Source organism: Callorhinus ursinus, unplaced genomic scaffold (assembly GCF_003265705.2).
Source record: "Callorhinus ursinus isolate GAN/ISIS: 27379988/994484 unplaced genomic scaffold, GSC_fseal_2.0 scaffold68, whole genome shotgun sequence".
Classification (NCBI taxonomy): domain Eukaryota; kingdom Metazoa; phylum Chordata; class Mammalia; order Carnivora; family Otariidae; genus Callorhinus; species Callorhinus ursinus.
In genome coordinates this window covers 4,815,126-4,830,767 of record NW_027397130.1, presented here as the reverse complement: position 1 = coordinate 4,830,767, position 15,642 = coordinate 4,815,126, and the positions used below count along the sequence as shown (strand labels likewise).

Sequence of the window (15,642 nt, the reverse complement as noted above, 5' to 3'; positions counted from 1 at the left end):
GGAGGAGGTGGGGGAGGAGGTGGTGGAGGAGGAGGGGGAGGAGGAGGAGGAGGGGGAGGAGGAGGGGGGCACCTGGGTGGCTCAGTTGGTTAAACGTCTGCCTTCGGCTCAGGTCATAATCCAAAGGTCCTGGGATGGAGCCCCACTTCAGGCCCCTTGCTCAGCGGGGAGCCTGCTTCTCCCTCTGCCTCTCCCCCTGCTTGTGCGCGCTCTCTCTCTCTGACAAATAAATAAAACCTTAAAAAAAAAGAAGAAGAAGAAGAAGAAGAGGAAGGGCAGCACTATTCCCAAGTGTCCATCAACAAACAACTGGATAAGCAAAATGTGGTCCATCCATACAATGCAATATTATTCAGCCATAAAAAGGGATGGAATTTTGATACATGCTACAGTATGGATGGACCTTGAAAACATGCTAAGTGGAAGAAGCCAGTCACAAAAGACCACATATTGTATGATTCTGCGTGTATAAAATATCCAGAATAGGCAAATCCATGGAGACAGAAAGCAGATGAGGGTTTCCCAAGGGCTGGGGGAGGAGAGAATGGAAAGTGACTGCTTAGTCACTTTGGGGACCCCCAGGCTTGGGGAAGGCATCTGGAAGAGGTATTCAGCCAGAAAACAGTCATTCTCTCACAGGCTAGAACCTCCCTCAAGAAAGACTCCAAGCCTCCAAAGCAAAGACCTGTTCTGAAGGTATTTGTTAGGAAAATGTTAGTTAGCTTTCCTTTTAGGGTGATGAAGTGTTTGGGAATGAGACAGAGTTGGTGTTTGCACAACAAAGTTCATGTACTAAATGCCACTGGATTGTATATTTGATACAATTATAGGTGGCTAATTTTATATTATGTGAATGTCACTTTGATTTCAAAAAGAAGGGAACATAAACCAGAAAGATCCAGCTCAGCAGGAGGGGCTCGGTCCATATACTGTGGGTTCTGAAGGGACAGGAGTCCTGGGTTCCCGGGCCGAGTGCACGCTGCTGTCCAACATCTCCGCTCGTTGTGCATTGGGCATCTGGCTTTCCCGGGTTCCAGAGGCGAGGTGGGGGTATGTCAACAGGACGCTTCTACTGTGCAAGTTAAATGTAGCGGTACACCACGGTCAACCAAAATAGCAGTGAGGGCCAAACTCAACAATGCCCTACAAGTAACTATTTTCAAAATGTGCAAGGAAATGGCAAGGTCTGTCATTAACCTCAGGCTTGCACCATCTTCAGGCTGGGTGGCTTGCAGATGGATTGTGTGAGGGTGGTGCCAGCGTTGCTGAAGGAGCCCACTGCAAGTCTGAGCCTACCTCAGGTCCGTCCTTTCTCTAAGAGACAGGAAGAAAGAGTATATTCATCTCCATGGGTGAGGCTGGAGGACTATGTTGAACCTGGTTGATAAATTGATCAGGTTAGGAGATTGGGGGCATCAGTGCCAGGTGGGCAGACCCTGCTGGCTGCAAGAAGGTTTCCTGCCGTCCAGGTTTAGGTTCTAGCTGTTCAGGGGAGAGACAGCCCTAGAGCCCTGGGGCCCACGATCCTGTTGACTCCAACCTCTTGGCCAAGGACAGAGGTACTCTCAGGACATCCTGGGACAGGGATGCATTTTTTTGTGGAGGCTCTGGGGAGAGTCCATTTCCTTCCTTTTTTTCAGCTTCTAGAAGCCACCTGCATTCCTTGGCTCGTGGTCCCTTCCTCCATCTTCAAAACCAGCAATGGCCAGTGCAGTTTTTCTCCCATCTCATCACTCTGACACTGACTCCGACTGCCTCTCCCCTTCCATATTTAGGGACCCTTTTGATTACGTTAGGTCCACGCAGATAATCCAGGATGATCTCCCTATTTTATGGTCAGCTGATTAGCAACTTTTTTTTTTTTGAAAAAGATTTTATTTATTTGGGAGAGCAAGAGAGAAAGAGAGAGCGAGCACGTGCACACAAGCAGGGGGGAGGGACAGAGGGAGAGGGAGAAACAGGCTCCCTGCTCAGCCCAATGCAGGGCTCCATCCCAGGACCCTGGGATCATGACCTGAGCCAAAGGCAGACGCTTAACCGACTGAGCCACCCAGGCGCCCCCAACAACCTCAGTCCCATCTGCAACCTAAATCCCCTTTTGCCATGTTATGTGCCGTAATCCCAGATTCCGGGGATCAGGGTGTGACCCTCTTTGGAAGACGACTGTGATCCTGCTGACCCTGCATGGCTGCTCCACTGATCTGTGGTGCAGAAGGAACTGTCCAGAAAGAAAGGGGGTCATTGTTTTTTCAAGCTGCCCTGTGAAACAAATTTAAGTAAAATAGTGGCATACACATGGTAACACATTCAAAATCTCTGAGTCATTTCCTGGCACATAGTAGGTGTTCAGTAAATGAGAGCTCATGATTATGTTCAATGAAGGGCTCACCTGTGTCTCCAGTGCTGGGATGGGGCCCCCGTGGGAGGGTCCCCTGTCTCATCTGTCCCCGGCTTCTCTGCCTGCCAGCCCCCATGGGCGCGCGCACACACGCGCGCAAGCCACAGACGCAGACGCAGGCATAGCAGCTAACTTCCCTGCAGAACAGGGAAAGTCCTATAGCTCTGCTTCCAGATCCCACAAGCTGTGTGGCAGAATGGCCTTCTGGCATAAATAAAAATAAATCCCAGACGCTTCTTTTCAATCAGAGGATTAGCCTAAATGTTGTGAAACAGAAAGCATGAAATATGCATTGGAGAAAGAGCTCTCCCCACTCCTGGGCTTCCTTGCCTGGCTCCAGGCGGCTGGCGTCTGTGTGGGGCTGCTCACACGGTGAGGCTGTTGATGATTTGTGCACAGTGTCAGGAAATGCTGTTATGACATTATTAATGCTCCGCACTCTGGCGAAGGACAATGGCCTATTGCCTCTTAATGTGCTGTCTGCGGCTGCAGTCGAGGCGCATTAAGTGAGGATTTCAGACACCGTAGTAAACTGTTTGTTTCCTTCTTTCCTCTTCCAGCCCAGGCCCTGTCTGGGAGCTTCAGAAGCATCCTTGGAACCTGAGAAGGTGGAGGTGGCAGTCAAGGCTCTGATGCCCAAGAGGCTTCCAGGGGGCCAGCGACGGGGGAAGGGGCCTGCGGGGAACCCTTGAGTGCACCCAGGAGTGTTGACCTTCCTCCAGGGGCAGCGAGGGACATTGCAGTGGGGGCTGGCCCCGGAGAAGCTGCGCTGGCTGGCTGGGCAGGGCTGGTGGGCTCCCTGCTTTGCCCTCTGCTGACACCCCAGGGGACCCAGATGGCAGACCTCCAGTGAATTTTACTGGTCTCGCATAATGTTCTAAAAATATTGAGTCCGCATTTTACAATTATGCGATTGCACATGGGAAGTCCAGATTTCTGACTCTTGAAATAACTGGGCCCACACAAAGCAATGGTGCATGTCCTCTTTGGGGAGCTCTGGTCCTTAGCACTGCCTAACCACTGTGGCCGCTTCCCACTAGGTCCCTGTAGTAGGCCAAACAGTGTGCCCCCTGCCCCAAATTCAGGTTCACCTGGAACCTAGGAACACAATCTTGTTTGGAAAGAGGATCTGTGCAGAATGTAATTCGTTAAGATGAGGTCATACTGGAGTAGGGTGGGCCCTAATCCAAAGACTGGTGTCCTTCTAAGAAGAGGAGAGGACACAGAGAGACACACATGGAGAGAAGGCCTTGTGATGATGGAGGAGAGATTGGGGAATGCAGCTGCCAGCCAAGGAACGCCAAGGATCTCTGGCCCCCACTGGACGCCAGCAGAGAGGCATGGGCCAGACTCTCCCTCAGGGCCTCCACAAGGAACCGACTCTGCCAAACCCTTGATTTAGGACTTCTGGCTGCCAGAACCTTGAGAGAATGGATTCGTCTTATTTTAAGCCCCCCCCCCCCATGCTAGTTTGTTATCGTGGGCCTAGGGGACGACTAGAGCTCCTTCCGTTCTTTGCCTGGCCTACCCCTAGGGATCTTGAGTACGATACCCCTGCACAGTATGAATCACCCACTTCCCCCAAATCCCTTCCCCAGAGTCTTGCTCCCCGTTTCTGGACAGAGGCCCTCTAGCCCCCCAGGGCCTCCTGCCGCTCCGGGCTTCTGACCCTCCGGCCAGGCCTCAGGCCCACATGGAGGGCTGCGGGGGAGAGCCAGGAAGCGCTATATTCTGAGTGCCCAGGCTGATGCAGTCTACGCCCTGACGCCCACGATGGGCTAGCCTGTGGTTCTGTTTGTAGCCTCAAGAGAGAAAGAGTGAAAAGGGGATGTTTTTGGGATCTGGTACGACCTGTGCCCCCCAATTCCTGCTCCTCTAATCTCTTCTAGTTGGCTTAGGGAGGCTCTGGTTCCTTCTCAGAAGGCCGTGGCTATTTATCTAGAACCATGGTTCCCCATCCTGGCCAGTTATGTTGGCATAACCCATGGCATTAAGAAAACAAATGTACCCAGGCCCCATCTTTGGTATGGAATCAAGGTAGGGAGATTCTGTTCTGTTAGGTTCTGCAGGGGATTCTGCTGAGTCTGGGCTGAGAACCTCTGGCCTGGAGGGCAGGGTGTTGGCTTGGGTTCCCCAGAAGTAGGTTCTCAGACAAGGATGCAAGTGCCCGTGGTTTATTTTGGAGGTAACCCTGGGAGTGCGGACAGACGAGTAGGGGATGAGGCGAGGAGGGGAAGAAAGCCAGCACGTGTGCCGCACAGCCGGCCACCACCCCGGGCAGCTGGAGCACAGTCTCACTGTGGAACTCTGGGAGCCGATGTGGAACGTGCGGGAGCATCCCACCCGAGGGAGAGGGAAATGGGTGTCTGTCCGTTCCTTGAGGGCTGCTTCCGGGGCATTAGGGCCCTGACACTTCCGTCTTGCTCTTGCACGTTTGAGCATATTCCCACAACCAGAAACAAAGCCTCAGGCAGTGTTGCATGTATCTTCTGCCGTAATCTGCCTTTTGGCCTGCAGAGGTGCATGCCCAGGGAAAGGGTGGGGCACTGACAGCGTCCACGTAGGGAGATAGTAGCAGGAAAAATCATAACTGCCGAACGTGAGGGCTCACAGGCGCCAGGCAGCGGGGTGCTGACATGCACCAGCCGGTGCATTTTCATGTCCCCCTGGGAGGCAGGCTCTAAAGAGCCCGACCGATGGCCAATGAAGCTGAGGCATGAAGAGAGCGTACCCGAGGTTGCATGACTAAGGATTCACAAACGTCCTCCTAATATCTACAACAGACAGCACCCAGGACCATTTACCCTGATCTTTAGACAAGAGGCTGACAAGACAGGAACGGTCTGAAAGGAGGCGGCCGGCTGGTCTGGCTCGCAGAGTTATCTTCTACTGTCTACCCCACACCTCCCTGCCTGGCCACAGCCTGCTGGCAAATGGCAGCGGGCACCTCCTGCCTACCTAAAAGCCCACGTGCGAGAGAGCAAGGCCCAGAGGGGATGGAGAAGACCCACTCCTGCCTTCTGAGCCCAACCAGACATGGCTGTGCCTCTCCACCTCTGGCCTAAAGTGCCAAAAGCATGAATGTCCCCCCTCCGCCCCGAGTTTACACGAGAGACACACAATTGCAAGGGCCATTTCATTCCTGAGTGTAGATATGGCGTTCACCTTGACATCAGGGTTTAAATTAGTGCCTGGGTGTGTGGCCGGTGTGGGCTGGGCAGAGACCCCTGCCCTCAGATAGCTCCTGGGCCAGCCTGCCACGATGCCCGTCTCCCGCCACCATTTGCCACTCCTCTGCACCAAGGCACGGTCGGCATGTCCTTGTTCAATGCAGATTTGTTACCTAGCTGGAGTAACATTAATCTGCCAACACCAATTCATCGTCTGTTTTCATGTTAGCAGAGAGCAAGGCGAGGTGATGGAATACGGGACAGATGAATTCTGATGAAGGAACAGGAAAAGCAGGAGCACGGGTCATCGCTGGTGAGAAATGGCTCAGATGGGGCCGGGAGGGGGGCTAGCGGGGGGGGCGGCGGTGAGGGCCCCAGCGGGACGGGACCAGGGCTGGGTGGATGAAAATAAAGGTTTTCTCTTCTTCAAGGCAGGCTGCAGCATCATTGCCAGGGATGGAAGGACCCTCAGGGTCATCTATGTCCTTTTACACGTGGCCTGAGTCCTGGGCTTTTCCTAGCAAGGTGCCTCCATGTCTGTGCTTGGTCAAGGTCTGGTCGGGCAAGTGCTGTTTCTGCCTGAGTGCTTTCTCAGATGAGGGCCTGGCTCTGGTAGCTGCCCTGGCTTGATGCACTGGGAGAAGCCGCTGACCCACCGCTGCAGTGGAAGACGCATCTCCAAAGTCAAGAAGTGGAGGAGGTTGAGGTGGAGGGCATGTAAATGCTTTATAGAGTTGGAAAGAGCCTTAGCCAACTTCAGGTCACTCTCGTTTCCTAGTGGAGAAACCAAGGCTCTGGAGTCTCCCTGACTTGTAGGCGTCAGCCACTGGTTGATGGAACGATCTGAGTCTAGAACCCCGGTCTACACAGCGAGGTCTGGTTGCTGGGCTCAGTGGAAGATCCCGAACAGCGCAAGAGGCGGAGTTTGAACTCAGCTCAGTAAGTAAAGGGGAGCCAAGGCAGTTTCTTCCAAACAGGGCCAGAGGATGGGTGAGGGCTGCAGAGCGACATCAGAGCTGGTGTGAAGGAACCAGGGCAGAAGCCCACGGGGCGGGGGGCAGAGGCAGCGACTGGAGGAAGTGAGGGGGGGGTCTTCGCCCAGCGCCGACCTTTTCTGTGCTCCGCAGGAGCCGAAAGCGGGGCTGGGGACGTTACACAGCGGGAGGGAGGTGCAGGGAACCCCCCCACCCCCCCGGAACCCGGGCCGGGAGGGCGCGCTGCCGAGCTGCAGCCACGAGGTGGCGCCGGCGCGCCGAGGAAGCGCGGCGGCCGCTTCTGAGCCGCCCCAGCAGCCGCTCGGCCGCCTCCTCCGAGGAAACAATGCGGCGCCTCCCCGCGTAGCGCGGCGCGGGGCCGGACGCCGGACACCCGACACCCGAGCGCGGGCAGCCGACCGAGCGGGCGGCAGAGCGGGCGCGGGGCGCCCTCGCCGAGAGCCATGGGCGCGGCGCGGTGCCGGGCCGGGGAGCGGCGCGGCCCGGAGGCGCAGGGGGCCGTGGCGCGGGCCCGGGGCCGCCTCTAGCCGGCACCGAGGGCGCGGGCCCGGGGATGAGGGCGCCCGCGGCGGGGAGCCCGTCTGCACGCCGCGGCGCCGTCCCGCCCAGCGAGCGAGCCCGAGCAGGCAGACGCGCGGCCGGCGGTCGGGGGGCGCGCCGCCTCCCGGCCCCAAATATGTGAAGCGGGGAGGGCGGAGACGCAGAGACGGCCCGGCTGGGCGCCCTCGCCGCCCTCCGGCAGCCGCGCCGCTCCCCTTCCCCGCCCGCGGAGGCCGCGCCGACCCCGCCGGCCGCGGCCAGAGCAGCGAAGCCGCCGAGTCCCCGCGCCCCCCCGCCTCGCTCGGACCCGGCTTTGGCCCGCAGCGGGTTCGCTGACGGGACGCGGCGGGAGCAGGGCCCGGGACGGTGCGTCTGGCCTCGCCCGCGGCTCCTCGCCCAGACAAGTTTGAACAATGATCACAGTCAACCCCGATGGGAAGATAATGGTCAGAAGATGCCTGGTCACCCTGAGACCGTTTCGGTAAAGTTCTTTCCCGGTTGGCGCGGGGAGGTCTTTTTCTCCGAGGGGTCGCCGGGTAGGGGTGGGCGAGGTCGTTCCTGAGAGGGTGCTTGTCCCAGTGGCAGAGGGCGTGGTTCGTGCTTTAACCCCTGTGATGGCCAGTGGGGCTGTGAAAGGGATGGAGCTGAGGTTCGGGTTCCGGTGGGGAGGGGTGGGCAATCTGAGACGGGTCTCGAGTTGGTCTAGGTTGGAGAGGACTCGGGATGCGAGGGTGGGAATGGGTGCAGAAAACACCCAGGTTGTGGTCCTGGGCCTCAGCCCCGGGGCCCCTTTCCTGCCCTTTGGGGTCCTTCCCACTTTGTAGACGGCCCCACCCGGTGGCGAAGTTAGTGCGCTGTGCAGGGCGGCACCCCCACCTAGCGTGCGCCTCGAGCCCTAGGTTGAGTCCTCCACCTGTGCCACCCCTTTGCCCCCGCCTTCTGCTCGCACTCCCCTTCTCGCTGCGGGGTGCGGGCTTGTCTCCAACGGGAAGGTCCTCGAGATTGGAGCAAGGACCGCTCCCAGCCCTTCTGCTGGGAATTCGACCCTGGATCGCTGGCCATGGAGGGTTGGTGGCAGGGGCGGCGCTGTGGAGCGCCAGGGCAGCAGGAGCCGGGACCTCTGGGAACCTCTGAGGGCAGGATGGAGGCGAAGATCGATCCCCCCCACCCCAATCTCAGGCGGCCAAGGCTAGGCAAGGGCTGGGGCCACGTGGGGCTGGCTGGTCTCTGTTGAACCCATCCCAGGGGCTCCAGAGCCGGGTAGGGCTGGGGCAGCTCTCTCCTCTCCCTGGAGCCTGCGGAGCTGGCCTGCGGCCTAGGTCAGGGAGGAGATGCTAAGCGATGGGTGCCCAGCGGGATGGGAGAGCCACCTTGCCCAGGAGACTGGGCAGCATAGGGCACCTAGGGAGGGGTGGGGGTTGCACTCCCCACGTGGCCACGGGGGGGGTGCGGGTGCAGTCCACTCTGCTGGGGCAGGAAGTGGGCAGGCAGAGGCTCCAGAGGTTTGGGCTGCAGGAGGGGTGGGTTTTGATCCCCTGCCCCTGCCAGGCCCCTGCTGGTCTCCCTCTCAGTCCCTGGTGGGGAGACCGTGGCTCAGGTGTCTCTGGCCTCCCCAACACCTCCTGGGTGTGCTGGGCCTGTTGTGTGGAGCTGAGGAGACAGCTTTCATGAGGGCAGGGGTCATGATGGACCACCACCATCTGGAGCATGCGGGAGGGGAGGATCGTAGAGCTGGCGGTGTTGAGGCTATGGCCTTGGGCAGGAGACAGGGAGGTGGCTGGAGCCCCAAAAGAGCCCCGACAGAAGGTTCACACGGAAGCAGGGCGGGAAGCGGGCGACTCTGGAAAGGGCCTTACTCCTCCAGGGAAATCCTCAAATCCCCAGCTGACGCTGACCATTTACAGGGTCCTCTTCCCGAGTCTGCCGCCCCATGTTGACCCCGCCTTCCAAGTCATAGGAGGCCCAGCCAACTGGGTGTCCAGCTTTGACTGGACATTTTCTGGTGCAGGAAATTGGAGGCAGCCGCGGGAGCCAGCACCACGGACAGCGCCCGCTCCCCCGCGCTCCTTCCCTCTGGGGTCCTGACTCTTTCAGGCTCTTATCTGAAGGCAGGATTCAGAGGTGGGATTGCATAGGTTCCCCTCCCCTCAAGTTGTGTGTCTTCACCTAGTGTCTCCCTAGGCTGCCCAGAGACCCACAGCCACCAGCGGAGTCTTTGTACCCCCTTCAGATGGAGGGGGGCTGGGCTCCCACCACGTCACCTCTACTTCTTAGTTTTTAAGGGCAGACTGGGGGCCCTGTTCCCCCTGTTTTCCCTCTGGCAGGAACCTTATTCTGTAGTTGCTCCTGGAATGTTGCTTGAATAGCTACGTGGGTGGATGAAACCATTTTAACTTGAATCTACTGTAAATGGCCTTAGTATTGAGGTCCGGCAGAGAGAGATGCAGACGAGGTGTGTTGGGGACTTCAGATTCTGGGCTAAAAGTTTAGACCCCTTTCTCATGGCAGGTGTTTGGACCCTGCAGCCCAGGTCCCTAGCTCTAAAAACAGTCCCCATAGCTGTGGAGGGGGTTTGGGGAAGTGAGGGACAATAAACTTGAGGAATCCGTCCTTGTCCTCAGGCTGGGAGGACGAATAGCTGATTCCCTCAGGATCTTCCTGGGTGTGCACTGTTTCTCTGGCTACTGTGCTGAGAGCAGCCTGGCTGCATCTTGGGGTCCCAGGGCCCCATCCCCTAGTGTTGTGGAATTCAGTGAGGGGGCCCTCAGAGGTGAGGGAGCAGTGTCTCCTGTGCTGCCTCCCGTGTCCTTCCTGTCCTCTCCCGGGGGAAGCCCTCAATGCTTTCTCTGCTTTGGGGGTTCTGCACCCTCTCTGATTTAATCTCTCACAGCTTCATTTAAATATGGGGTGGGAATTTTGTTGTGCTTTTATTTTTTCTGCAATTGTGTGTTTTCTTTAATGGGCCAAGTTTTAATTAAATACTGCTCTGCCAGCTTCAAATAATGAAGATTAAAATGCATAAGGCAGGTCTTGCCTGGAGATACAAACGAATGTGGGGTTGAGGGTGGCAGGTGGAGGTGAGAGGGCTGGAGGCCTCTAGCGTGATTTGTGGGGGCTCCCTGTGGTGAGCCTGGCTCCACATGAGGTGGGGTTCCTCATCCTGACCAGGGTGGGGGAGTCCCCTTTCAGCTCTGCCAGGTTTGCAAGTCCTCTGATACATTCAAGGTCCCAGAACAATGCTACCTCTGGCCTCCCCCACGTTGGTTAGCTCAGTTCTCCTGTTTGGGACCCAGCACATGGTGAGGAAGCAGCAGGAGGCTGGGGTTCCCTGCTGTCCCCCTGGGGCTACCCCAGTGCCCGGCACCTGGGAAATACTCAACTGTGTGTTGAAGGAATGAACAAGAGTCGTGTTTTGCCCGGCTCTCCTGACCCGTGCCCCGGATGACCCCCCATGCACTGGTGTCCACTCACTCTGCCCAGTCCAGTGCGGACAACTACTGTATGTGTCTGCCTGGTAAAGATGTGGGTTAGGGAGACTCTGGGCCCTGCCCTTGTAGATCTTACCCTCTGGTAGGGATGGGGGCACACGCCACCCCCCTCGAACATGATAAGGAGGTGTTCAAGCGAGCGCTGTGGCAAGACCTGTGTGCACAGCGCTGAGCTGGGCCCAGGTGACTGATGGGATCCAGGTGGGTTTCGTCTGGACCAATTACTTGCCCTCTGGCTGGCATCAGCGCCTGCTGTTTCCATCTATACCAGTGGTTCTCAAACTTTAGCATGTATCAGGATTGCCTGGAGAGCTTGTTAAAACACATTGCTTGCACCACCCCCAGAGTGTCTGATTTGGTAAGCCTTGGACTGAAGCCCAAGATTTTGCATTTCTAACAATCCCAAGGTGATGGGTGCTGCTGGTCTGGGGAGCACACATTGAGGACCTCTGCTAATGAGCCAGGCTCTATCTGGAGGCTGGAACTTGCCTGAGCTATGCCTGTATCATTGTCCCTTGGGGTTTTGTGTGAGCCTCATGGCCAGCTCCTTGTAGTCGAGCTCTCTTTATTCCAGGCTCAGCCCTGGATCTTTTGTTCCTCCATCCATCTGTTCCATCCTCACTCCCTCACCCACTCTTTTGTACAGAGCCTTTGCTGGATAGGGGTGCATTCCACTGACTTGTTTCTCACCTGCCCTGTTGCTCTCTGCAGGCTCTTTGTCCTGGGCATCGGCTTCTTCTCACTCTGCTTCCTGATGACGTCTCTGGGAGGCCAGTTCTCTGCCCGGCGCCTGGGGGACTCCCCCTTCACCATCCGCACAGAAGGTATCTTGTTGGGAAAGGGGAGTCCGAAATGGGTGCAGGTGTTTGTGGGTTGAGGGGAAGGAGGCCCTTGAACCTAGCAACTCAAGGGACTCCCTGGGGCTCTGTCCCAGGGATCCAGGCCACCACATCTATGGACGTGGGAATGGAGAGGGGCCTTGGCTCAGGCTATGTGACCCCCGCACACTGTTTTGGCTTTGGTCGCGGCTGTGATCATCGGGCTTCTTCTGGCTCAGACTCTCCGGCCAGGGATGGGGCTTTGAGTTAGGGCTTCCCAGGCATCAGAAGAGGCTGCTTGAGTTGCTTCTTTAGCGTGTTTGTGGAGGGGAGTGTTTCTGAACGACACTTGTCCCTTTGAGACTCACATAGTCTGCTTTTGACCCAGGCAGTGGCCACAGCCGAGGGGGTGGGGGTGGGAGAGGCAGAGGGCGGCCTGGCCATGGGCTCACGTGTCTTATCCCTGAGCTCTTGGGACACAGTCCAGACCTTTGTGGCTCCTTGTGAGGCGGTGGAACAGGGGTTCAGAGCATGGGCTTTGGGGACCCGATGGACCTGGTTTGTACCCTGTTTCATTATGTACCAGCTGTGTGTCATTGGCCAAGTCACTTAACTCACCTACAGGGAAGGAAAGTGGTGGGATTGAATGAGCTCACGTCATGGGGGTGTGATGGGGTCCAGACCTGGGAGACCTCCTGAAGATGGGCCCTCCTCCCTTCTCTTTCTACTCAGTGAAGAACGGCAAGCAGTGCAGAGTCCCGCTTAGTGGGTCACGGGGGCTCTTCTCGTCATCATGGGAAGGAGGGACACAGGGTGATGGGGCAGCTGGGGCAAATAGGCTTTCTGGAACTCTTCAGTGGGCTGGCTCTCGGTGGGCTCTCCCCTGCTACTCTGGGGACGTCTCTGGTTGAAGTCCACTTTCTCAAACCCTTAAGGCCCAGCTGTGTGGCTTCCCTGTTCCCAGTGGTAAATATACCCTCAAGGAGCATGGGCTGTTGTCTAGGGTGGGTGCTCCGGGGGGCACTTGTTATGCCATCTGGCGTCTCATCATTAGATCCATTCCTTTGGTTTACCGTGTACTTCCTTAAACTTGCAAAGCTCCTGGCAGGAATTTCACATTTATTAGTCATTCAAGCCTGAATATAAATTAACGTATCCCACCTCTGACTCTCAGAGATGCGTCAGTCTCTCTGAGCTCCAGTTTTCTCCTCTGATAAATGGGGACGATACCTGTGTGCCCAGGATTGTCATGAGTCATGTTAAGATAACACATAGGAAGGGGCTTGAGCAGCATCTGGCAAATAGTACAAGCTCCATCAATATTTATTGGATGTGTTCAATCTGAGATGGGGACACTGCAGAAAAGGTTGTTTAGGGAAAAGGGCCAAGGAGATGCTGGGATTTCTGCATAGGAGATAGGCGTGAATTGAGGCTGAAGGGCGGGGGGCGGTTGTGAAAGCACACTTGAGGGGCAGCTTGGGGAGGGGTACTGGAGGTCATGGGTGTGGGGGTGGATGATGGGGGACATGGAGTGTGAGGAGATGGGGCGTAAGGAGTGATGCTCAAGTCCCTTCTGGAGAGGGGGCGTGTCTGCCTGGGTGGCTGCTGCAGGGGGCTTGAGGAACCTGGACCTCCAGAAATGTCAAGGATTCAAGAGATGGGAATTGGGGGCTGGGGGAGGAGAGGTGTATGGCTGGGCTCTGGTTCTTCTGCTCATCTCCCTGGCAGGGGATGGGGCCAGTGCCCCAAAGTACAAGGGGCTTGTGGGAGCCCTGCCGAGCCGTGCACTGTGCAGTTTTGCCTGGTAGAGGAGGTAGGAGTCCCAACTCCAACCAGATCTATGTCTTAGGGTGGGCAGAGCCCTGGAGGGGAGAGGACTTCCCCAGGGTCACGCAATTAGATTAGAGGCGTGTGTGTGTGTGTGTGCACGTGTGCTCACACGCTCCCGTGTACATGCTCCAGCTTTCCATTGGAGCTTACGCTATTTTGCAGAATATCCACAAACTGAACGCATCATGCAACCAGCAACCTAGACCGAGAAACAGAGCGTGATCAGCCCCCAGAGGTGCCCTCATGGCTCCTCCCACTCGTTACTTCCCCAGGGATGTCAGGACCCTGACTTCTCACAGCCCAGAGCTTTGCCTGTTTTTCAGATTTTATGAGAATGGAATCACATAGTGGCTTTTCTTTTGTGTGTGCCGTTTTTCCCCCTCTCGTTATTACATTTGTGAGAGTCATCTGAGTCGTGCTGTGTGGTTGTAGACATTTGTCTTCACTGCTGTCGTGTGAATTCCATTGTGTGAATGCACCGCGTGATGTTTACCCACTCGACTGGTGGTGGACATTTGGTGTTTCCGGTCTGGGGCTGTGTGGCTAGTGCTGCTGGGAACATTCTGGTACCTGTCTCCTGGCGGACACACACAGGCATTTCTGTTGCGTGCGCAGAAGAGTGAAGTGGCTGGGTCTCCCGTCTGTTGTGACGTCCGTTCTCGGAGCCGGTTCAGCCACCCAAAGCCTTTTCGCATTTCCCGGTCCCTGGGCTGGAAGCTAAGTGCCTAGAATGTGGAACTGAAGGTGTGGGGGGGAGACGGACAGGGAGGGAGGCCTGAGACTTCCGGAGAACTGACCCGGACTTGGTCTACATCCCAGTTGTCTTTGTTCCCCTGGTTTTTTTCACGCTCTTGGATTAAGTCGGGTTTTTTTGGAGAGGCCCAAAGCAGGGCCTTGGAAGAGCCCCAAGTTTACATTGTGGGTTTAACATCCTGATCCTGCAAAACAGGCCTCCTCAAAGACACCCCCATACTGTGCCTGGAGCAGCCCTGCAGGAGACCTGGGAGTGGCCAGCATTTCTGCCTGGGAGCCACCTGAGCGAAGGACTGGGGCTGGAAGGGGGGCAGGTGGAAGGGGCTTAGGGAGGGAGACTGGAGGTCATGGGTGGGGGCTGGGTTGTTGCATTGCTTTAGTTCCCCGGCGGCGTCTATGCAGCCACAGGGCAGAATCAGGAGAAGGAAACTCAGGAAGGCACTGCCATTTAGGAAACCAAAACAGAACAAGATCCTTGCATTGGTCAACAAAACCATCTGAGCACAAATGGGGGAAACAGTCTGTCGTGTCCTGGCCTGTCAAGCCTGTGAGGGAAGGGGTCCCCCCCGGACGAGGCTGTGTGGGGAGAAGAAGGGTGTTCTCTAAGAGGAGGAGGGCCCTACTAGAGCCTCTGTGGACTGTGGTCTCCCGGAGGAGGCTCTGGATTCCCCTCGAGGCCAGTTTATGTTTTGTGATAAAGTTCTCTAGTTTGGGGATAAAAATGTGATAGACATCTCCTTCTATATTCTGCACACTCGTCTTAAGATTCAGGGGGGAAGGAGGCTGACAGGAAGCATGACTCGGAGAAGTCTAACCTCATTCCCTCTTGCTGCAGGTGGGCCTGACTTGGGCCTTGGGGGAGGGTTTTCTCTCCCAGATGGGGAGGGGTTTTTTGCTTGCCCCCTCACCAGACCCCAGTCCCTCCTCCCTGCCTCCCGGCTCCACGTCCCCTCTCTTGTCCTAAGGAGGAACTTGCTTCCCTCTTAGGGACGGGGGTGGGATGTGAAGTTGTGTGTGAGGCCTCTCTCCGGCTGTTGCTGCAGGTTCCCCGAGCCTGTGCGCCCGGCTGTTGCGGGCTCTCTATCTTATCTGGAAGGAGTAGAGGTCAGAGGCTGTCTCTGGGGGAGAGGACCGCAGGCGGGAGGGCCTGGGTTCAGCCGCACGTGGCTGCCCTGAGGTTACCCTGGGGCCTGGCCCTGCCAGACCTTCCAGCCCCCCAGCTGGGATTCGAGCCTGGGGAATATCAGAAAAATATTTCCTTGCTCCGTGGCTGGCTCTGGCCTTGGGCCTCGGTGCTAGGGAGCTCTTTCCCTCAGAGGCTGGTGATGGATCCAGGGCCTGTCCTTGTCTCCTCTGCTGCCCCGGGCCCCGAGCCCCGAACCCCAGTGGCCTCAGCTGGCTTCTGTTGTGGCTGTGTGCGGACGGACAAATGTGCTCATTTCTCCAGCTGGGCAAACACCAAGTCACAGCCCCTGTCTCAAGGGCCAGGGAGGTCTCTTTTATCAGGCGAGGTGGGGTCTCCTTCAGTTTCTAGGAACCAGCAAGAAAGGGTTGGGGTGGGGACAAGAAAGGAGGACAAGGCAGGGGACAAGGGAAGATTGGAGAGACACAGACAAGCCTGTCCCTGTCTGGAGGGGAGGGGAGGGGAGG

At 57.0% G+C, this 15,642-nt stretch overlaps 1 protein-coding gene across 4 annotated transcripts in view; it reads left to right on the top strand.

Annotated features, from left to right (window-relative positions):
- MGAT5B (alpha-1,6-mannosylglycoprotein 6-beta-N-acetylglucosaminyltransferase B) overlaps nt 1-15,642 on the top strand; it is an 83,306-nt gene that overhangs the window by 5,539 nt on the left and 62,125 nt on the right. Inside the window, exons 2-4 of one of the 4 annotated variants that reach the window (XM_073886019.1) lie at nt 5,801-5,881; nt 6,347-6,507; nt 11,303-11,415. In XM_073886019.1, the coding sequence (XP_073742120.1) occupies nt 11,346-11,415 (70 nt within the window). In that variant the 5' untranslated portion in view covers nt 5,801-5,881; nt 6,347-6,507; nt 11,303-11,345. Of the gene's footprint in view, nt 1-5,797; nt 5,882-6,346; nt 6,508-7,136; nt 7,585-11,302; nt 11,416-15,642 lie in introns of those variants that run through there. The other 3 variants (XM_073886018.1, XM_073886020.1, XM_025859829.2) reach the window with 3 other exon arrangements.